The sequence below is a fragment of the Oncorhynchus tshawytscha genome, linkage group LG16 (assembly GCF_018296145.1).
Source record: "Oncorhynchus tshawytscha isolate Ot180627B linkage group LG16, Otsh_v2.0, whole genome shotgun sequence".
In the NCBI taxonomy this organism is placed as follows: Eukaryota; Metazoa; Chordata; class Actinopteri; order Salmoniformes; family Salmonidae; genus Oncorhynchus; species Oncorhynchus tshawytscha.
Genome location: NC_056444.1, coordinates 8,190,878 through 8,214,320, shown reverse-complemented (window position 1 = coordinate 8,214,320; position 23,443 = coordinate 8,190,878). Strand labels below are relative to the sequence as shown.

General features: G+C 45.1%; 1 protein-coding gene across 1 annotated transcript in view; it reads right to left on the bottom strand.

Moving 5' to 3' along the window:
* Positions 1-23,032, bottom strand: part of LOC112235671 (vesicular, overexpressed in cancer, prosurvival protein 1) — a 73,911-nt gene extending 50,879 nt beyond the window's left edge. Inside the window, exons 1-2 of the mRNA XM_042298728.1 lie at positions 22,560-23,032; positions 9,998-10,056 (exon numbers count right to left, since the gene is read on the bottom strand). Of these exons, the coding sequence (XP_042154662.1) occupies positions 9,998-10,056; positions 22,560-22,610 (110 nt within the window). The 5' untranslated portion in view covers positions 22,611-23,032. The remainder of the gene's footprint in view (positions 1-9,997; positions 10,057-22,559) is intronic.
* Positions 23,033-23,443: the final 411 nt, after the last annotated feature.

Here is a 23,443-nt window from a genome sequence, read left to right as displayed (position 1 = left end):
TTTCAGTCTCTCAGTCCCAGCTTTGATGCACCTGTAATGACCTTGTCTTCTGTATGATAGCAGGGTGAACAGGCAGTGGCTCGGGTGGTTGATGTCCTTGATTAGCTTTATGGCCTTCCTTTGACATCGGGTGGTGTAGGTGTCCTGGAGGGCAGGTAGTTTGCCCCCGGTGATGCGCTGGGCAGACCTCACTACCCTCTGGAGAGCCTTACGGTTGTGGGTGGAGCAGTTGCCATACCAGGCGGTGATACAGCCTGACAGGATGCTCTCAATTGTGCATCTGTAAAAGTTTGTGAGTGTTTTTGGTGACAAGCCGAATTTCTTCAGCCTCCTGAGGTTGAAGAGGCGTTGCTGCGCCTTCTTCACCACGCCGTCTGTGTGGGTGAACCATTTCAGTTTGTCCGTGATGTGTACGCGAGGAACTTAAAACTTTCCACTACTGTCCCGTTGATGTGGATAGGGGGCTGCTCCCTCTGCTGTTTCCTGAAGTCCATAATCATCTCCTTTGTTTTGTTGACATTGAGTGTGAGGTTATTTTCCTCACACCTCACACCAACAAAACAAAGGAGATGAGGGCCCTCACCTCTTCCCTGTAGGCCGTCTTGTCGTTGTTGGTAATCAAGCCTACCACTGTAGTGTTGTCTGCAAACTTGATGATTAAGTTGGAGGCGTGCATGGCCACGCAGTCATGGGTCAACAGGGAGTACAGGAGAGGGCTGAGAACGCACTCTTGTGGGGCCCCAGTGTTAAGGATCGGCGGGGTGGAGATGTTGTTGCCTACCCTCACCACCTGGGGGCGGTCCGTCAGGAAGTCCAGGACCCAGTTGCACAGGGCGGGGTCGAGACCCAGGGTCTCGAGCTTAATGACGAGTTTGGAGGGTACTATGGTGTTAAATGCTGAGCTGTAGTTGATGATCAGCATTCTTACATAGGTATTCCTCTTGTCCAGATGGGTTAGGGCAGTGTACATTGTGATTGCGATTGCATCGTCTATGGACCTATTGGAGAGGTTAACAAATTGGAGTGGATCTAGGGTGTCAGGTAGGGTGGAGGTGATATGGTGCTTGACTAGTCTCTCAAAGCACTTCATGATGACAGAAGTGAGTGCTCCGGGGCGATAGTCGTTTAGCTCAGTTACCTTAGCTCTCTTGGGAACAGGAACAATGGTGGCCCTCTTGAAGCATGTGGGAAAAGTCGAACGAGCACTAGATGGCGTGAGCGAGCAAGATGAAATATCAATCCGTGAGCTAACACTCGTGTAGAGAGAGAAGAAATGTGGCCGACCGCAAATTAAACTTGTGACTGAGCGAGCAGAACTGCATTTCAACAGTAAATACATTTGAGGGCAGACATTTTTGTTCACCTGAAGAAATCCTTACGACATGTCAAGTCTCAAATCACTGCACTTACAAGTATGCCACTTCCGGGTGTCTTTTGCCACCCCCCACACAAAAAGCCATTTTGCTCTCACAACTGCTTACTATAATTGCATAACGGGGAAATTCTAGCCAATGAACATAGCCTGTAGCAGTCTACTGAAACGCAATTGGTCAGGTTTTTGGACTAATCACGACTTGAATGCTCTCTAACCGGATTTTTGACCATGGAAATGAAAAGGGACTGTGAAAGGTGAACGATGGCTGAAAGAAAAGAGGTATGTTCGATAGTTTCAGTAGAGAAACTAGCTAACCAATTAGCTAGCTAATCAACTATGATTTCATGAAGCACGTAGTTATTTGGTCTGATGTTATTAAAGCAGGATATTGATGAGGCAAGCTAGGTGAGCTAGGAAGCTAATGCTAGCTAACTATTGTTTATCTATGTAGTTTATCCAAAGCTGCTTCTATTATTGGTTAGAAAGATGGTTCTATACTGAATGTGATAGTCACTGCTAAACAATAGGGATGAAGTGGACATACAGTGGTCGCTCCACTAAAAGTTGTGTGATTAGGCTGAGGGACTTAGAGATACTTTGTGGTTTAGTACGGTACCCTGCGTCACCACTTCAATGCTCCAGACCAGCGCAAGGGGGAGTTAGAGCACTGATTATGCTTTTGGGTCCTACTGTGTCTCTAACTGACAATGAACGGGCGACATAAACCTACATAGAAACTGATAACTTCAGTAATACTTACTAAAACTGTTGTTACACCAAGCCTTTTATTATTTTACTCTTACTGTAGTACTGTAGCCCACTCCCAACCGGTCAAGCTGTACAGAGCCTGGGTGGCGCAACGGTCTAAAACAGTGTCAAGCTGCGGCCTTGACTGGGAGACCCATGAGATGACTGTAGGTTTTTGGTTTCTCTCCCTCTAAAAACATAAATAAATATCAAACAGGTTTTATTTACAAATTAGTAACAATGTCTCACCCCATGTTCAAGAATGGCTAATTTTACATTATTTGAAAACAAAATCATCTCCAAAATATTTATATTTTTTAAACAAAGCGATTATTTTTAATTTAGAATTATATAAAAGCCCTTTTGGATATTCTCACAGATATAAACTCAGCAAAAAAACATCCCTTTCTCAGGACCTGTTTTTCACAGATAATTCGTAAAAATCCAAATAACTTCACAGATCTTCATTGTAAAGGGATTAAAACATACATGTATGCTCATTTAGGTTAAAGCGCCAATCAGCAGTTGAAACAAAAGCGTTCTCCTAGCTCCTTTCGTAAAAATCTGAGGGACGTGGCTGGAGAAAATGTAACCATTCAAATTAATAGACAGCTATAGATGCAAGGACTGAACATCGGGCCCGCCTAAAATCCCATTGGGAGGAGACAACCCAAGGTTCCTCGCCGAAGACCTCAAAATGGGTTTTAAGAAGGATGCGAGAGGAAGTGAGGAGTTGAGCAGAGATGAATTGGGACAGGGCTCATGTCATTGTTTTAGGTGGAATCGGATGTTGAATGATACATTTATTCTGTTGGCACTTCTTCTATTTTTACTCTTGTCCTCTTTCCACAGATGGCTCTGGCTTGCTGATAACATCTGATCAGATGAGACTGTGCGTGATTTGACTCCTCTATTACTGAATCTATTTAATAAAACTTCCCATGTAAAATGATAAACAAGACAATATAAACTATGGTAGCTCCCAATCAGACAATCACTATAATATTTAGTTAAATCTGTTTTCCCGCAGTGCAATGTTTGGTGAATGTATGTGCAATGTTTGGTGAATGCATAGTGTTTTGATCCTCAGTCCTCCTTTTGAATGCTGTGTGTACTGATTAAGTTCTAAAACAACCATCAGAGTCCATCCTCACCTCCTCCATCACTGCAACGGATTGTCCGGGCTGCTAAGAGTGTCCTGCACGGCTCCAGGGCAAGGAAGCGTGCTGGAAAGATAGTGGCCGACCCCTTCCACACCCTCTTCCAAAGATTCCCCTCTCGCAAACTGTTCAGGTCAAGCGTGACCAAAACCTCCCACCACCTGAACAGTTTTTTCCCCTGGTATCTCTGTATATTCAAATTGCTATAGATAAAATGCAATTGTGTTCGTTGTCCGTAGAGTATGCCCGCCTCAAACCATAACCCCACCACCACGGGGCACGCTGTTCACAACGTTGACATCAGCAAACTGCTCACCCATACAATGCCATACACGCTGCATGCCATCTGTCCGGTACTGTTGAAACCTGGATTCATCCGCGAAGAGCACACGTGCAAGCGTGCCAGTGGCCATCGAAGGTAAACATTTGACCACTGAAGTCTGTTTGACACTGAACTGCAGTCAGGTCAAACCCTGGTGAGATCGAAGTGCAGGCAGCGGAGTTTTCCCTGAGACAGTTTGTGCAGAAATTCTTCGGATGTGCAAACCCACAGTTTCATCAGCTGTCCGGGTTGCTGGACTCAGACAATCCCACAGGTGAAGAAGCCGGATGTGGAGGTCCGGGGCTGGCATGGTTACACGTGGTATGCGGTTGTGAGGCCGCAACATTGGAGGCGGCTTATGGTAGAGAAATTAACATTCAATCATATGGCAACAGCTCTGCTGGACTTTCCTGCAGTCAGCATGCCAATTGCAAAACTTGAGACATCTGTGGCATTGTGTTGTGTGACAAAACTGCACATTTGAAAGTGGCCTTTTATTGTCCCCAGCATAAGATGCAACTGTGTAATGATCATCTCTGGCAGAGGAGTGCACCAAAAGGGCTCTCTCGTGTGACTCGGCCGAATATCGAACTCCCAATCTCTGTGCAGACAATGACCACAAGGGCACTGATTTGGCACACTACATCTACACACAAAAGTATGCATGGTTACACATTGTATGCGGTGGTCCATACAGAAATGGTTCGTCGAGACTTTAGCATACTACAGTCATCAGCATTTCCAAAATAAAACACTGTAATAAATAACAGAAGAATATCTTCACTTTTCCTTATGCAAAACCATAGACTGAGCTGTGATGGACATTTTTATCATGTGAAGAGGCAGCCTTGAAAATGTTAATCTTGTCTTAGTGTCATAAATAATCCTTGGTTCCTGCCTGTGCTTGGTAAGGCATGGATGGGGGGGGACATGACCTCCTCCTTAGGACCATCTGGCAGAATGCCTAGAATATGTTCTATAAGATAGGAAATGGTGCCAGACATGCCGGAACCAACCCTATGTAACGTGTCTGTAACCAGTTTATAAAGGATCATTTCCCATCTGACCTAAATTGACGAGACATGCCCAGACCAGGCCCTTACTGTGAGCTGCCTAGGAGGAGACATCCGCAAACAACTGAGGGACGGCAACTCATTTCAGTAAGTCAAATTAAATGAAATAAAAAGTATAAAAATTTAAAAAATAATTACCCAATAAAACAGTTAAAATGCTATTAACATTAAAATACTAGTACCAAATCAAGTAATAGCACAAAGTGAATGTGGATGTGAATGTAGTGAATGTGAAAGTTGTGTGAGTGTGGACTTACTGAGTGACTGTGTGAAAGTGTGTGTGTTAGAGTCTATAGCATTTATGGCTATGTAAGCTATTGATACTATGGATGTTGTAGGGACTGTCGCTATAGGGACCATAGATGCTATAGGGACTGTGATGCTATAGGGACTGTGATGCTCAGGGACTATAGATACTGTAGAGACTATGACGGCTGTAGAGACTGTAGAGGAATCGCGGCGTTGATACATATGACAGAAAAAGGGCTACAGCTAGTCTTAGTTAAATAAAATAAATACATTATTAGAGACAAGAAACGTTGCCATGCCCTGCTGACAGCTGTTTGTAGGCATTTATAAGAGAAATGTCTATGTGGTCTGTAGCCATTGATAATAGCAAAGGTGCTATTCAAAGATTCTATATGTATCGTGAAGATCCATAAGGTGCATAGGAAGTAACAACATGAGAATCGTAGAAGATGCACATGGGGTAATAAGGGAGATTACCAAGTATGTTTGGGAGTACTAACACCCATCATAGTCTGGGAGAACTACTAATAATATGAGTGTTATTGAACACGGGGTGTTTTATATACGTATATATAGGAAGTAGCAGTCTATAGGCATTTCTGAATTCTCTATGTGGTCTGGGACCACTGTCTCTGGGAGGATATAACTGTTAAAGATACACACGGCACATAGATGCACATGGAGTGGATGTGGCTGTGAATACCTAAGTATAGTTATATAAAAGAAAATAATGAATACCCCAACCAGCTCTACATATGTGTGAGCTGAGTTATGACTTTATACACCCTGCTATATTGAGGATAAAGAGTTAGCTGTCTAACAGACTCCCATTCTGGACCCATATAGCCACTCCAGCAGACTCGCATTCTGGAAGAAAAAAAAACTCAGCCTCACCTTTATTCTTCATGCCCCTCTCTGAGGCACACCTGCTGTGTAAACAAAAACTAGGTTCACTTTGTTGCCTCCCGCTGCTGCCTTTGGACAGATATTATTCAGAATAGGCCCACACTTCAGTACATTGATAAGAGAAACGAGAGAGGGAGATAAAGTGATTTACGAGCTGGTGCGGCCCGAGCCAAGGTCCTCTAATCATGAAACCCTGGATTTTACCCTAACACAAATGTTTCATCTGAATGAGGGAAGGCAGGAAGGAGAGAAGGAGGGAAGGAAGAAGAGCGAGCGAGAGCGACAGAGGGGGATAAAAGGAGACAGAAGAGCAAGAGAGGGGAAAGCAGAACTAATTTAATTTTTGTAATTTTTCCTTTATTTAACTAGGCAAGTCAGTTAAGAACAAATTCTTATTTTCAATGACGGCCTAGGAACAGTGGGTTAACTGCCTGTTCAGGGGCAGAACGACAGATTTGTACCTCGTCAGCTCGGGGATTTGAACTTGCAACCTTCCGGTTACTAGTCCAACACTCTAACCACTAGGCTACCCTGCCGCCCTGGTGGAGAACAGAATCACACTGATGTGACAGTTGACTCTAGTGTGTACCATCAGCGGACGGTGGCCACTTGGGGGGACCGTATGTTGTAATAATGTCTCCAGTAAACATGTGAGAGACATGGCAACACACCTGCTATAAAATCACTGATGGCTTGAGAGAAGAAGCAGCGATTTGGGTATCTGCAAAAGTCACACACACACACACACACACACACACACACACACACACACACACACACACACACAATTTGGCGACGAGCAATTTCCCTGACAGTGGGAGAGAAAGGACAGTGATCGGGACATTAGGGTTGATATCAGGGAGCCGCCATATCATCCTCTGAACGTTCACAACAAAGTTTAGGCTGCAGTAGGGCTGAGCAATGGACCAGGCACGTGTGTGTATATGAAGGTGTGAGAGTGATTGGGAACGGGATCAGTGTCAGATCAACACTTCTGCCTTTGCTCCTCTCCAACTGATGGCCACGTTTTCCTCAAATGCCTCAAAAAGCCCTTCATTGCGTTACCACTGTACATAACCCAGCCGCATTCTATCCACCACTTCATCATTCGCTGCCGCGGCTATGGAGCGATACGTCCCCGAACACACGGCGTGGCTGGAGGCATTAAATCCAGATGGGTAGAATGATTAGCGCTACGGCGGGGTGGATGCACATGCAAATCCAACACTTATTCCAGGCCTCAGAAATGCGCTATCTATAATTGGTTCCTGCTCAGTGAACTCTTGCCTGGCCCCTTAGGGAGAACCTGAATCTTTTTAAACCCCCAAGCACAAAGCTCTGGCGTTTGGCTGTGGGCGAGGGGAATCCCTTCTGGAGCATGCAGTCAGAGGCCTGTGCATTAAATCAGGAGCCCCTGATGATCTGCCCTCTAACCAGGGCTGGGACTTTAAGACTACCCCCCCCTTACCCATAGACAACATTGGACAGTAAACAACTTGGGGGTATGATCTGATTCACCCACTGTTTTCTCATGTAAAGACTGAACACCGGTCCTTCCAGTAGACATAGTACTCTGCTCCTGTATATGATGGTTTGTGTAGTTTCACTCTGATAGCACAGCAGCTATTAACATACTCTTTTTAATTTAAAGGATTGTTATCATTTGACAGTACAGCTGGAAACAGAGAGGGAGACAGTAGGGGCATAGACAGAGGGTGGCATATGTGGTCCACAGTCAGGAGCTTAAAGGCAAGAGGAAGAGGACAAATGTTAATTTCCATTACCTACATGACATATCTCTTCAGAGGATCACACTCATCCCATTACCTACATGACATATCTCTTCAGAGGCAGACACTCATCCCATTACCTACATGTCATATCTCTTCAGAGGTGCACACTCATCCCATTACCTACATGTCATATCTCTTCAGAGGATCACACTCATCCCATTACCTACATGACATATCTCTTCAGAGGATCACACTCATCCCATTACCTACATGTCATATCTCTTCAGAGGATCACACTCATCCCATTACCTACATGTCATATCTCTTCAGAGGTGCACACTCATCCCATTACCTACATGTCATATCTCTTCAGAGGCGCATACTCTCATTTTATTGAACAATGGCTGCCACCGGTAGTTACCAGCGAGGGAGAATGGATAGGAAGCTTAAAGCTGCAACATGTAACTTTTTGGGGCGATCAAATTCACATAGAAAATATATGTAGTTATAACAGTAGAGGTGTGTGGGTAAAATCATTGGGGAAGCCAAGTTTCCACTCCCCCCCCCATCCAAAAGCCACATTACAATTTATGTGTTGTGACAATCGCATTGTTAATTCATATGCCTTGCGACCGTGACAAAACGACCGTGGCAGAATAAATAGAACCACACCTGTTTTTATCACAAAACCGGATAGCAACCTCTGTCCAGTCAAGTCCACAAAGCATATTGCATGTACATTAACAGACAGTTACATGACCTGTACCTTGGTCAAGCAAGTTAATGTTTCCGACAGTTTCGGACGACTAAACCGCTATTGATTTAGAACCACTGAGAGTTACTGCCAAGTCGTAAAAGAAAACAGGAGCTGCCTCCACTATTTTAACATCTAAATCAGCTCTGCTTATTCTAATACAGTGACAACTAAAAGATACCAAAAACAAATGCAGTTCAAATCAACATAAGCTAAACATGTGTCTGTCCATGGTTCTGATTTCTGTGTGCGTGCGTATTCATAGGCAACATTAGCCTTTTACACCTAGCTACATATTGAACTAACATCCTCTCAGACCAGGGGCCCAACAATGTATGAATTAATGGTTGGATCAGAATCGCCGTTATAATCATTAGCCAGTATGGAGAATTAAGAAAAAAAAATGAAGTCCAAATCCCTAATCTCCATCATGGCTAATTTAAGAAAAAAGGCCCATTTTAGCTACCCACCAGAGGACAACACAACTAGATGGAACAATTCAAGTGACGCCAAATCCAAGCTGGCTTCGCTTGACACTGTTTTTTGCTCCAGGACCATTTTACAGTTGAGCTCGCTCAGTTTAGCTCAACACTGAATGGCACATTTATCCAGAGTACAGATGCTTGCTGGCTACACTTGCCTTCAATGCTACAGGCAGGAAAATGTCACTCGTTCAGACCAGACAGATGGGCTACATGTAGAAAGAGTGGGGGGGGCGCTATTCCCGTTCGCTCGGATGCTTTCTCCTGTGAGCTACACTCAGCCTCTTGTGACATGAAGGAACATTATGAAAACAGATGAAAGATACATAATTACATGTATTTTTTTGGGGGGGGGGAGGAGCCTGGCTTCCCTTGGCATACTTGAATACACACCACTGCGTTATAGATCTGTCATTCTAATTGAAAGCAAGTCTAAGAACATTAGATCTGTTCTATGTTCCGTATTTCTATATTTCCCATTTTTAAGTTTAGTTTTTTGGGTCTTTTATTTCGTTTTGTACACCAGCGTCTAACAGCTGAAAATACAATATTTTTTGCTTATGGAATATATATTTCAGAGGTTTAGATGGTACAATGATTTTCACACACACACGCACACACACACGCACGCACCCACACACACACGCACTAAATTGTAAAGTGTTTTGTCTGTAACGTCTTTGTCGTTACAGTACGTGTGTCGGACCCCAGTAAGACTAGCGGTCTCCGTTGGCGTCGGCTAACGGGGATCCTAATAAATCAAAACTTGTGCTTGTTTTGTCACATAAACTGAAACTAGGCGAACTATTAAGAGTTTTAACAACCAGGAAAAATGGCAGAGCGATTTCTGCATAGTACAGCTTTAACCGGAGGAGATGGGGTCTAAATTAAAGGCCCCCGGTCGGAGGGAAGGGAAACGCAAGATTGCTTAGACTGCTGGACTGTGACATTAACAGGTGAAATGGCCACAGTCTCACACATATGTATGGAAAGCCTTGACAAAAGACATTTGTGTTGACTCAGATGAGATGGATTGCCTCAGACACTATGGTTCCTCTGAATAGAAATGTTAAATCAAACAAAATGACTTATTCATATGACCCCACCATTTGGCGGTATGTAGCTTGTTACCGATCACAATATCATAAAAATCGTCCTTGTACAGTACAATAAATACTGTGGTAGATGGTACTTACATAAAGTAGATGGGGTATCCGCCTTCAAAATACCAGCAGTACTTTTTGGCCTCTATGTACTGCAAGAGGGAGAGGAAGAAAGTAAGTCCAAGCTCTTTACATAATGAAATAAAGCAAATAGTCCCTCCTGCCCCACCCACAGTGAATACTATGACCTGACATTGGACAGACCATCTCACCCACAGTGAATACTATGACCTGACATTGGACAGACCATCTCACCCACAGTGAATACTATGACCTGCCATTGGACAGACCATCTCTCCCACAGTGAATACTATGACCTGACATTGGACAGACCATCTCACCCACAGTGAATACTATGACCTGTGAATACTATGACCTGACATTGGACAGACCATCTCACCCACAGTGAATACTATGACAGACAGACCATCTCTCCCACAGTGAATACTATGACCTGACATTGGACAGACCATCTCTCCCACAGTGAATACTATGACCTGACATTGGACAGACCATCTCTCCCACAGTGAATACTATGACCTGACATTGGACAGACCATCTCTCCCACAGTGAATACTATGACCTGACATTGGACAGACCATCTCTCCCACAGTGAATACTATGACCTGACATTGGACAGACCATCTCTCCCACAGTGAATACTACTATGACAGACCATCTCTCCCACAGTGTAGACTGTATGACCTGACATTGGACAGACCATCTCTCCCACAGTGAATACTATGACCTGACATTGGACAGACCATCTCTCCCACAGTGAAGACTGTATGACCTGACATTGGACAGACCATCTCTCCCACAGTGAATACTATGACCTGCCATTGGACAGACCATCTCTCCCACAGTGAATACTATGACCTGACATTGGACAGACCATCTCTCCCACAGTGTAGACTGTATGACCTGACATTGGACAGACCATCTCTCCCACAGTGAATACTATGACCTGCCATTGGACAGACCATCTCTCCCACAGTGAATACTATGACCTGACATTGGACAGACCATCTCACCCACAGTGAATACTATGACCTGACATTGGACAGACCATCTCTCCCACAGTGAATACTATGACCTGACATTGGACAGACCATCTCACCCACAGTGAATACTATGACCTGACATTGGACAGACCATCTCACCCACAGTGAATACTATGACCTGACATTGGACAGACCATCTCTCCCACAGTGTAGACTGTATGACCTGACATCGGCTTCAAGCCTACATTTACTAAGTCTCATTATTTCAGGCTTCAACCAGGTTGTTTAATAACCTCCATTATCCGTCAAGTTAGCGCTAGACGAATCGGCATATGCTCTGGGCTTCACTGTTGAAGAGATGATTTTCTCCACCTACAGAGAATTGGATAATAATTTGAGACAGTCTTGCGATAAAGAGCGTACCAACAAACCATTTCAGAGCGGCATGCCATCTGCCTGCATCCCATTACGCCAGGATTCGTTCATCCCGGGCAGGAGTTGTTTCATAATCAATACGCCTTGCGGCAACACTACGCAGCTGCCTCCAACCGCCCTCTATCAAAATGCTGACTGAGGCAGTCTCTGTAAAGCGTAAGGCATATTTCAGTTTTATAGCCCTCATAAGATGTGCTTTGTAGCTTAGTAGTGCGCTCTCCATCCTTTCTACACAAAGCAAGGAGCGATAAAAAAAAAAATAGGCAAGATGAGGAAAAGGAGGATCTGTCCTGGGAGTGTTATGCACAAGGCCAGGCATAACCTCCATGGCTTTATGCGCAAGTAATGCTTTTCATTAAAAAAATTAGGCACCATGTTGAAGCTTTGAAAGATAAATGAAACCGTTCTGTCACATATGAAAAACACGGTTATAATACAGCACTGAAACTGGTATGGTTTGCCGTGTCAAGATGATCCGTTTGCGAATGAACAACCTTTATGGGTCTGTTAACCCATGCAAATATTCTTGCTGTTTTAAATCATACATACAGCTTCTCTCTGGCAGCCCTGGCTTTATGCAACACACAATACAGTCCTTGCCAAAGCCTCACTGCCGACTCAGTGATATGACAGATGTAGTGTAAACAGCATAGTGGATCATACAGTGTTGTCTAAATAAAAACAAAAGGATGCCCCTTTGCTCTTCAATGTAACTGAAATCCACTGGCCTCCAACATAAAGGCTATAAAGTCAGACACAGGCTGCATTTTAGTAGTCTGTGGCTAGCTCAGAATAGGTGACCATGAAGCCCTACTACTCTCACCTGCTCAGTTGTGGAAAAAAGTCAGACTATTGAGGTGCACCCACATACATCTCTCAACGAGGTGAGAGATTTACTATAGAAGACATTGAAGCCTGGCTCATCTTTGGAGAGCTGTGGGTGGAGAGGCTTTTTATAGAGAAGTGAAAATGGCCGCCAAAGGACTGGCCGGATGGATGGCAGACTGAGGTGACATTTCATCCCAGGAGCATCCAGGAATCCCCTTTGTGGTTTGTGCCATGTGTTTTTCCCTCACAATGTGTGGCCACTGAGCGCACAACGGATGTGGGTTCTACCCAATGAGTTATACCCACACACACGATGAGTGACAAGGGGCTCTGTTTTGGAGCCACCGTGCCTCCCTTTTGGTACACCCCACCACACATTTGTTTTTACCATGTTTATTCTATTAGACACCTTAATGCACATATGTTTTATTATGAGCCAATTTGGTCCTTGAAACATTTAATTTTAAATACTGTAGGATTCCATTCATTCCTATGGAGGACTGCTTCTTCTGAGTAGTGCCAATAGGGACAACTGGTGGCTTCAAAGCCTCTCATTGGCAATACAGGGTTTATACACACACACACCAAAAAAAAAATACAAACGCAATTTCAACAATTTTACTGAGTTACAGCTCATAAGAAAATCAGTCAATTTAAATGAATTTAATAGGCCCTAAACTATGGATTTCACATGACTGGGAATACAGATATGCATCTGTTGGTCACAGATACCTTAAAAAAGGTAAGGGTGTGGATCAGAATACCAGTCAGTATCTGGTGTGACCACCATTTGCCTCATGTAGCTGGACACATCTCCTTCACATAGAGTTGATCAGGCTGTTGATTGTGACATGTGGAATGTTGACCCACTCCTCTTCAATGGCTGTGCGAAGCTCCCGGATATTGGCGGGAACTGGAACACATTGATCCAGAGCATCCTAAACATGCTCAATGGGAGACATGTCTGGCGTGTATGCAGGCCATGGAAGAACTGGGACATTTTCAGCTTCCAGGAATTGTGTAAAGATCACTTGCGACATGGGGCCATGCATTATCATGCTGAAACATGATTTGAAGGCAGTGGATGAATGGCACAACAAGGGCCCTCAGGATCTCGTCACGGTACCTCTATGCATTCAAATTGCCGTCAATAAAATGCAATTGTGTTCGTTGTCCATTACTTATGCCTTAAGCCCATACCATCACCCCACCACTGGTCACTGTTCAGAACATTGCCATCAGCAAACCGCTTGCCCACACTACACCATACACACTGTCTGCCAACTGCCCGGTACAGTTGAAACCAGGACTTATCTATGAATAGCACACTTCTCCAGCGTGCCAGTGGCCATCGAAGGTGAACATTTGCTCACTGAACTGCAGTCATGTCAAGACCCTGGTGATGACGACGAACACGCCCATGAGCTTCCTTAAGACGGTTTGACAATTTGTTCAGAAATTATTTGGTTGTGCAAATCCCACAGTTTCATCAGCTGGTATCATCAGATGATCCCACAGTTTCATCAGTTTGTATGGGCAACTGGTATCATCAGATGATCCCACAGTTTCATCAGTTTGTATGAGCAGCTGGTATCATCCCGCAGGTGAAGAAGGTGGACGTGGAGGTCCTGGGCTGGCATGGTTATACGTGGTCTTTGGTTGCGAGGCCGGGTTGGACATATATACCAAATTCTCTAAAACAACATTGGATGCGGCTTATGGTAGAGAAATTAACATTCAATTATCTGGAAACAGCTCTAGTGGACATTCCTGCAGTCAGCATGCCAATTGCACGCTCCCTCAAAACATCTATAGCATTGTGTTGAGTGACAGAACTAGACATTTTAGTGGCCTTTTATTGTCCCCAGCACAAGGTGCACCTGTGTAATGATCATGCTGTTTAATCATCTTCTTGATCTGCCACACCTGTCAGGTGGATGGATTATCTTGGCAAAGGAAAAATGCTCACTAACAGGGATATTATTTCGAAGTAAACAGCTGGAGGCAGGGCTTTTTCCTATAGCACTCCATTTTTATGGAATGGTCTGCCTACCCATGTGAGAGACGCAGACTCGGTCTCAACCTTTAAGTCTTTACTGAAGACTCATCTCCTCAGTGGATCATATGATTGAGTGTAGTCTGGCCCAGGAGTGGGAAGGTGAACGGAAAGGCTTTGGAGCAACGAACCGCCCTTGCTGTCTCTGCCTGGCCGGTTCCCCTCTTTCCACTGGGATTCTCTGCCTCTAACCCTATTACAGGGGCTGAGTCACTGGCTTACTGGTGCTCTTCCATGCCATCCCTGGGAGGGATGCGTCACTTGAGTGGGTTGAGTCACTGACGTGATCTTCCTGTCTGGGTTGGCACCCCCCCTTGGGTTGTGCCGTGGCGGAGATCTTTGTGGGCTATACTCGGCCTTGTCTCAGGATGGTACGTTGGTGGTTGAAGATATCCCTCTAGTGGTGTGGGGGCTGTGCTTTGGCAAAGTGGGTGGGGTTATATCCTTCCGGTTTGGCCCTGTCCGGGGGTATCATCGGATGGGGCCACAGTGTCTCCTGACCCCTCCTGTCTCAGCCTCCAGTATTTATGCTGCAGTATTTTGTGTCGGGGGGCTAGGGTCAGTTTGTTATATCTGGAGTACTTCTCCTGTCTTATCCGGTGTCCTGTGTGAATTTTAAGTATGCTCTCTCTAATTCTCTCTTTCTCTCTCTCGGAGGACCTGAGCCCTAGGACCATGCCTCAGGATTACCTGGCATGATGACTCCTTGCTGCTATGGAACCCTGACCTGTTCACCGGACGTGCTACCTGTCCCAGACCTGCTGTTTTCAACTCTCTAGAGACAGCAGGAGTGGTAGAGATACTCTTAATGATCGGCTATGAAAAGCCAACTGACATTTACCCCTGAGGTGCTGACTTGCTGCACCCTCGACAACTACTGTGATTATTATTATTTGACCATGCTGGTCATTTATGAACATTTGAACATCTTGGCCATGTTCTGTTATAATCTCCACCCGGCACAGCCAGAAGAGGACTGGCCACCCCTCATAGCCTGGTTCCTCTCTAGGTTTCTTCCTAGGTTTTGGCCTTTCTAGGGAGTTTTTCCTTGCCACCGTGCTTCTACACCTGCATTGCTTGCTGTTTGGGGTTTTAGGCTGGGTTTCTGTACAGCACAGTGAGATATCAGCTGATATGATAAGGGCTATATAAATAAATTTGATTTGAAATTTGATTTGATATAAACAAATTCGTGCTCAAAACTTGAGCGAACACTACACTAACCCACACAACCACACTACACATACCTACCCAAGCTTAAGGTGCTTAAAGTACTTGAATTTGGCACTCTGAAATATGTTTATGAAAAATTAGAAAATTAATTTCCAGGCAGACAACCAAGTTCCATTTTCCCACGAGTTTCGCGCTCTGCTTGCCAGGCGAGCTCGCTCATTCCACCCACTCCCACTCACTCCCACTCAACCAGGCGTAGGGCTGGGCGGTATACCGTATTTGATGATGCAGGTGACCGGTTTGATTTTTTACTCTACATTTATACCTGTATTTGAATGTTTGGTTTGTTAAATGTCATACACCATGTGTAATGTCAATATTTATTGTTTACTTCGCTACTTGAGTCATCGCTCTCCACTCTTTCTCTACGTGACACTTTCCACACAGACCTAGCCACGCCCCGTCACTGAAGGAGCACAGTTGATGCTCCTCAACCACGAGACACTTGCGTTTAGTCCGCGTGGTCAATGCAGCACATGCAACAATGCTGATGACAACAATGCTGTTTTCACTTCGTAATATAAATCCACTAACGTTCCATAATGACACTATTAGTTTGTGTTTCTTACATCAGCTAGGTTTGTGTTTTCTTAGCATGTTGCCCTAAATCTTGTGAGATGCTAATTGTTAGCCGCTAATGCTAATAGCTAGCTAGCTCATAAAATGTACTGAGTAAGAGCAAATGTAGCTAGCTAATACTGCCTGATAAAGCAGTGATGGCTTCGACCTAAAATCAGCATGTTGATTGTGCAACAGTATCTTCTAAATCAAAGAGGAATATGCAAAGCAAGAATATGTTAGCTACATGAAGTAGATATGAGAAAACATGCAATGTTGTCAAAGCTTATAGGGTCCCCTAGGAAACACTTATCAAAACTTTAGTTCCTACCCTGTCACAATAACTCCTCCCCTGGCATTTTAATTCATCGTATTCTCAAACACTGTATTCAAGGTGCCCACTATTATATTCTAACTATAGAATTAGAATAGTCATTATATTTCCATGATTCCAACAGTTTTGCTCTAATTTGAGAGTCAAATCACAATTGTAACATTTGGTTACAAATAAGTCCTATATTATGTGCCCATATCGTGCAGCCCTACGTGGCAGTGTGGACATTATCTCTACTGAGCAGTGGTGTAAAGTACTTAAGTAAAAATACTTTCAAGTACTACTTAAGTCATATTTTTTTGGCATCTGTTTTATTTTTTTTAATTTTTGACAACTATTACTTCACTACATTCCTAAATAAAATACTGTACTTTTTACTCCATACATTTTCCCTGATACCCAAAAGTACTCGTTACATTTTGAATGCTTAGCAGGGCAGGAAAATGTTCCATTTCACCAAGAGAACATCCCTGGTCATCTACCGCCTCTGATCTGGAATACTCACTAAACACAAATGCTTTGTTTGTCAATTGTCTTGAGTGTTGGAGTGTGCCCCTGGTTATCCGTAAATAAAAAATAAACAAGAAAATGGTGCCATCTGGTTTGATTAATAAGGAATTTGAAATTATTTATACTTTTGATACTTAAGTACATTTTAACAATTACATTTACTTTTGGTTGGCCATATTGCCCAGCCCTAGCCAGGCGGGTACAGAACTGACTGATTAGGCACCGCCAAACCTCAATTTGATACCTAAAATGCAAATGGGGAATCAATCCTGCCTTTTGTGCGTAAGGAACATTTTCAGGATCTTTTATTTCAGCTCATAAAACATGGGACGAACACTTTACGTGTTGCGTTCAGAGTAGATCACTGGTTCTACCGCTTAACGACTCTAGGATGTTTCCTAGCTCTCACCACCAGAGAAGGGGGACAGTCAATGAAGGTTGGGACTAGGGCCATACAATTGAGCATTTGGAAGGGGTTGGCTGTTGGGAAGAATGGACAATACGGGGACACCCTGGCAGGAAGAGGGCCGCCATGCTTGGAACAAACTGCCTGTTTGTGGGACCAAACTCCCCACTGTGGCACTGCCAAACAGCAGGGTCCACAGCTATGTAGTAGCCCCCCCTGCATTAACTTCCCTAAACACTCTCTGGCACTAAGATAGCAGCTCTGTGACTGGGAGGGAGCTGGATAGAAGCTTTAGTGTCGACTGTCTTTTTCACGGGCTCCTCTTTGTAGAAGGCGCTATTACGGTTTTGTGAGCTTTTGACTCGGCAGAAATCGAGTGTACATGTTTTGATGTGTCCAGTATGACGTTTGTATCTTATAGGCAAAAAAGCCTACAGTTTTGTGCTCTTTGTTACTTTGGATTCCAATAGATAGGCGCTACTCTATATCTTCACAACTCGACTACCAGAATGGCATTAGAGGGAGGAGACCCCACCAGATCCATGCAGTGACCTTCCTGCATGGAGAGTCTGACTCATCTCATAGGGTCGCTGAACCGCAAACCCTCCAATCTCCACAGAACCTGACACCTCCAGCTCCACAGAAGCTTCTGGTTTCATTCCTGCCGGGGAGCTTTCCACTGCCATAACTGTCATAGTGAGCTGGCCAGGCGAGGTTCATCTCAAAACTAACCTGCCACTTTAAAAATGTATAGCCAGTCTCTTTCTCCCCCCTCTCGATAAAGTGTCCATGACCAAGCACATCAACTGATATGCCTTTCCAACTAAGCACCCAAAGACATTTGACAATTGAGTTGAGCACACCAATTCTGGATTCATGACCAAGCAAAGCTTAGTTATTGCAGCCTGCACCTAGACTTTTTCCTCTACAGCCTGCACCTAGACTGTTTCCCTTCACCTAGACTGTTTCCCTGCAGCCTGCACCTAGACTGTTTCCCTACAGCCTGCACCTAGACTGTTTCCCTACAGCCTGCACCTAGACTGTTTCCCTACAGCCTGCACCTAGACTGTTTCCCTACAGCCTGCACCTAGACTGTTTCCCTGTTTCCTACAGCCTGCACCTAGACTGTTTCCCTAGACTGTTTCCCTACAGCCTGCACCTACAGCCAGCACCTAGACTGTTTCCCTGCAGCTTGCACCTAGACTGTTTCCCTGCCTGCACCTTGCACCTAGACTGTTTCCCCTGCACCTAGACTGTTTCCCTGCAGCCTGCACCTAGACTGTTTCCCTACAGCCTGCACCTAGACTGTTTCCCTGCACCTGCAGACTGTTTCCCTACAGCCTGCACCTAGACTGTTTCCCCTGCAGCCTGCACCTAGACTGTTTCCCTGCAGCCTGCACCTAGACTGTTTCCCTACAGCCTGCCTGCACCTAGACTGTTTCCCTACAGCCTGCACCTAGACTGTTTCCCTACAGCCTGCACCTAGACTGTTTCCCTACAGCCTGCACCTAGACTGTTTCCCCCTACAGCCTGCACCTAGACTGTTTCCCAGCCTGCAGCCTGCAGCCTGCACCTAGACTGTTCCCCTACAGCCTGCACCTAGACTGTTCCCCTACAGCCTGCACCTAGACTGTTCCCCAGCCTGCACCTAGACTGTTCCCCTACAGCCTGCACCTAGACTGTTCCCCTACAGCCTGCACCTAGACTGTTTCCCACCTAGACTGTTTCCCTTCACACCCTGCACCTAGACTGTTTCCCTTCACCTAGACTGTTTCCCTGCAGCCTGCACCTAGACTGTTTCAGCCTGCAGCCTGCACCTAGACTGTTTCCCTGCACAGCCTGCACCTAGACTGTTTCCCCTACAGCCTGCACCTAGACTGCTTCCCTGCACCTAGACTGTTTCCCTTCACAGCCTGCACCTAGACTGTTCCCCAGCCTGCACAGCCTGCACCTGCTAGACTGTTCCCCCTGCACAGCCTGCACCTGCACCTAGACTCTTTCCCTGCACCTAGACTGTTTCCCTGACAGCCTGCACCTAGACTGTTTCCCTGCAGCCTGCACCTAGACTGTTTCCCTGCAGCCTGCACCTAGACTGTTTCCCTGCAGCCTGCACCTAGACTGTTTCCCTGCAGCCTGCACCTAGACTGTTTCCCTGCAGCCTGCACCTAGACTGTTCCCTGCACCTGACAGCCTGCACCTAGACTGTTCCCCAGCCTGCACAGCCTGCACCTAGACTGTTCCCCAGCCTACAGCCTGCACCTAGACTGTTTCCCTACAGCCTGCACAGCCTGCACCTAGACTGTTTCCCCTACAGCCTGCACCTGCACCTAGACTGTTTCCCCTACAGCCTGCACCTAGACTGTTTCCCTTCACCTAGACTGTTCCCCTAGCAGCCTGCACCTAGACTGTTTCCCTTCACCTAGACTGTTCCCCCTGCACCTAGACTGTTTCCCTTCACAGCCTGCACCTAGACTGTTTCCCTTCACCTAGACTGTTCCCCACAGCCTGCACCTAGACTGTTTTGTTCCCTACAGCCTGCACCTAGACTGTTCCCCTACAGCCTGCACCTAGACTGTTCCCCTACAGCCTGCACCTAGACTGTTCCCCTACAGCCTGCACCTAGACTGTTTCCCCACCTACAGCCTGCACCTAGACTGTTTCCCTACAGCCTGCACCTAGACTGTTTCCCTACAGCCTGCACCTAGACTGTTTCCCCTACAGCCTGCACCTAGATTGTTTCCCTGCACCTAGACTGTTCCCCTACAGCCTGCACCTAGACTGTTCCCCTACAGCCTGCACCTAGACTGTTTCCCTTCACCTAGACTGTTCCCCTACAGCCTGCACCTAGACTTTTTCCCTACAGCCTGCACCTAGACTCTTTCCCTGCACCTAGACTGTTTCCCTACAGCCTGCACCTAGACTGTTTCCCTTCACCTAGACTGTTTCCCTGCAGCCTGCACCTAGACTTTTTCCCTACAGCCTGCACCTAGACTCTTTCCCTGCACCTAGACTGTTTCCCTACAGCCTGCACCTAGACTGTTTCCCTGCACCTAGACAGCCTGCACCTAGACTGTTTCCCTTCACCTAGACTGTTCCCCTACAGCCTGCACCTAGACTGTTTCCCTTCACCTAGACTGTTCCCCTGCAGCCTGCACCTAGACTTTTTCCCTACAGCCTGCACCTAGACTGTTCTCCTACAGCCTGCACCTAGACTGTTCTCCTGCACCTAGACATCCTGCACCTAGACTGTTTCCCTACAGCCTGCACCTAGACTGTTTCCCTTCACCTAGACTGTTCTCCCTGCACCTATCCTGCACCTAGACTGTTTCAGCCTGCACCTTCACCTAGACTGTTCTCCTACATCCTGCACCTAGACTGTTTCCCTTCACCTAGACTGTTCCCCTACAGCCTGCACCTAGACTGTTCCCCTACAGCCTGCACCTAGACTTTTTCCCTACAGCCTGCACCTAGACTGTTTCCCTTCACCTAGACTTTTCCCTACAGCCTGCACCTAGACTGTTCTCCCTACAGCCTGCACCTAGACTGTTTCCCTACAGCCTGCACCTAGACTGTTTCCCTTCACCTAGACTTTTTGCCCTACACCTAGACTTTTCCCTACAGCCTGCACCTAGACTGTTTCCCTTCACCTAGACTTTTTCCCTACAGCCTGCACCTAGACTGTTTCCCTACAGCCTGCACCTAGACTGTTCTCCTACAGCCTGCACCTAGACTATTTCCCTACAGCCTGCACCTAGACTGTTTCCCTTCACCTAGACTGTTCCCCTACAGCCTGCACCTAGACTTTTTCCCTACAGCCTGCACCTAGACTGTTCTCCTACAGCCTGCACCTAGACTGTTTCCCTACAGCCTGCACCTAGACTGTTTCCCTACAGCCTGCACCTAGACTGTTTCCCTGCAGCCTGCACCTAGACTTTTTCCCTACTTGACTTACTTACTTTATTCAATAAAAAAAGACAGCATTTCAATTTCAGTGGTAATCATACATTTCTTATGCTGCGATTTTACACTTCTTGTGAAGTAGGTTGGTGGTTGGTGAAAGTAGATTGGCAGACATGGTTTAACTTAGATATTGCTTGAACTTCAGCGTGTGTTTGCAGAGTAAACGTTAGTGTCAATTTGCATGCGTGATAAACGGTCTGTTATTGACTAAGCATGGATTAACCTTGTACATTAGTTACTTTAATAACATAACTGAAATTAAATATTATAGGGCATGAGCATCCACAGGATGCTGCTCCCGAGTGGCGCAGCGGTCTAAGGCACTGCACCTCATTGCTAGAGGCCTCACTACAGACCCTGGTTCGATCCCTCGTGATCGGCGCACAATTGGCCCAGCATCGTCCGGGTTAGAGGAGGCTTTGGCCAAGGTAGGCCGTCATTGTAAATAAGAATTTGTTCTTAACTGACTTGGCTAGTAAAATAAAGGTTAAATTAAAAAATAGGAGCCAAGTACATTGGACAGCATGATATCCTGCACAGAGTAAGGTTCAACTGACTTAGCATAATTGAAAAGATAAAAGATCTAGTGTAATGAAAATGGACTTGACAGAAACCAAAACAGTCTTGTTGCAGTGTTATGATAGTCCAAGCACAGAGGTTTTCCTAGGGCATGGCAGATTAGAAAACCATTTAGAATTGTTAATTTCTGAAGAAAAAAAATATATATTTTAAAGTAGTGAAATTGTCAAAAAAGTCCAACAATCTTTTACATTGTGATTTTCAGTGGTTAAGGGGGCAATTCCACATGTGTATGTTTCTCATATAAGTCTGTACGGTATTCAAATGTTAAAGAAGAGAGATATTGAAAAGGGCCATGATAAAGTTAGGAACCCTGACAGTATCACTTACGGTTGTACAGAAATAAAACATAATTTCCTTGTAACCATTTTCGCACTCGATTTGGTCAATGTTACCTACATGAAGAGTTCCGTCTTGTTACGGAGGAATGGACAGAAAGACAAAGGGTTAGCCAAATTGCATCATACTGTAGCCTACACTGTATATCATCTGATGGGGGCAGATACTTCGTTCTTTGAAAATATTGTTAAATATATCCACCATGACAAATTAACAGAAAAGCATCATTCACGTCATAATATTTTCTTTACCAACATAATTACATTTCTAATTTTATCAAAAAGATACAGAGTAATCCCATAAACGCCCGTTATATAGTTGGCAATAGCCGATGTTGTCTAAGGGCTGCTCACCTCTAAAAATATCAACAACGTCAGGACTATCCCAGGGAGTAGATTCTTCATCTCTCCTTGCCGAATTTCAAACTCCGTTTTGAATGAAAAGATGAACAAAGACTTTTTCACAATGTCGATTTCAATTCCACAACAAAACGTTCAGCAGCTTCCCGCATCACACAAAGCATACGACCGACGAGCCTCCGCGTAACCCAGCTGTCAATGCGGGATAGGGGCAGTGACAGCGCCAATGTTAGCTCGAGTTCCTGTTGGTCTAGTGGCATTGTTTCCGCGATTAGATCATATCATTTTGAAGCAAAACTGCTCCAAAGAAAGATAAAAAATAAGGTAGTCAATGGCATTATGCAGGCTATCCTAACAGCTGCATTACATTAGGATTTACGGTAATCGACGCCCCCTTTCGCTAACAAAACAGCCCGGAAGATACTCCTGTTTAGGTAAATCAAATAAGGTGAATCAAAAGGTTGTCTACTCCTGTCCTTCCCCATAATGCAATTGAGGAATTCTTGGTTCTGAAAATGTGAAATATGATAACTGGAATATGTATAATCACAGAGGGAGTGAAGACACCTCATGATCTTATATGCAATGAGATTCTCTGACATTTCATCTAGGTGCAGTAGCCTATTCTAAACTCGGCAACAAACAAAAAAATGTCCCATTTTCAGGACCCTGTCTTTCAAAGATAATTCGTAAAAATCCAAATAACTTCACAGATCTTCATTGTAAAGGGTTTATTAAACACTGTTTCCCTGCTTGTTCAATGAACCATAAACAATGAATGAACATGCACCTGTGGAAAGGTCGTTAAGACACTAAAACCTTACAGATGGTAGGCAATTAAGGTCACAGTTATGAAAACTTAGGACACTAAAGAGGCC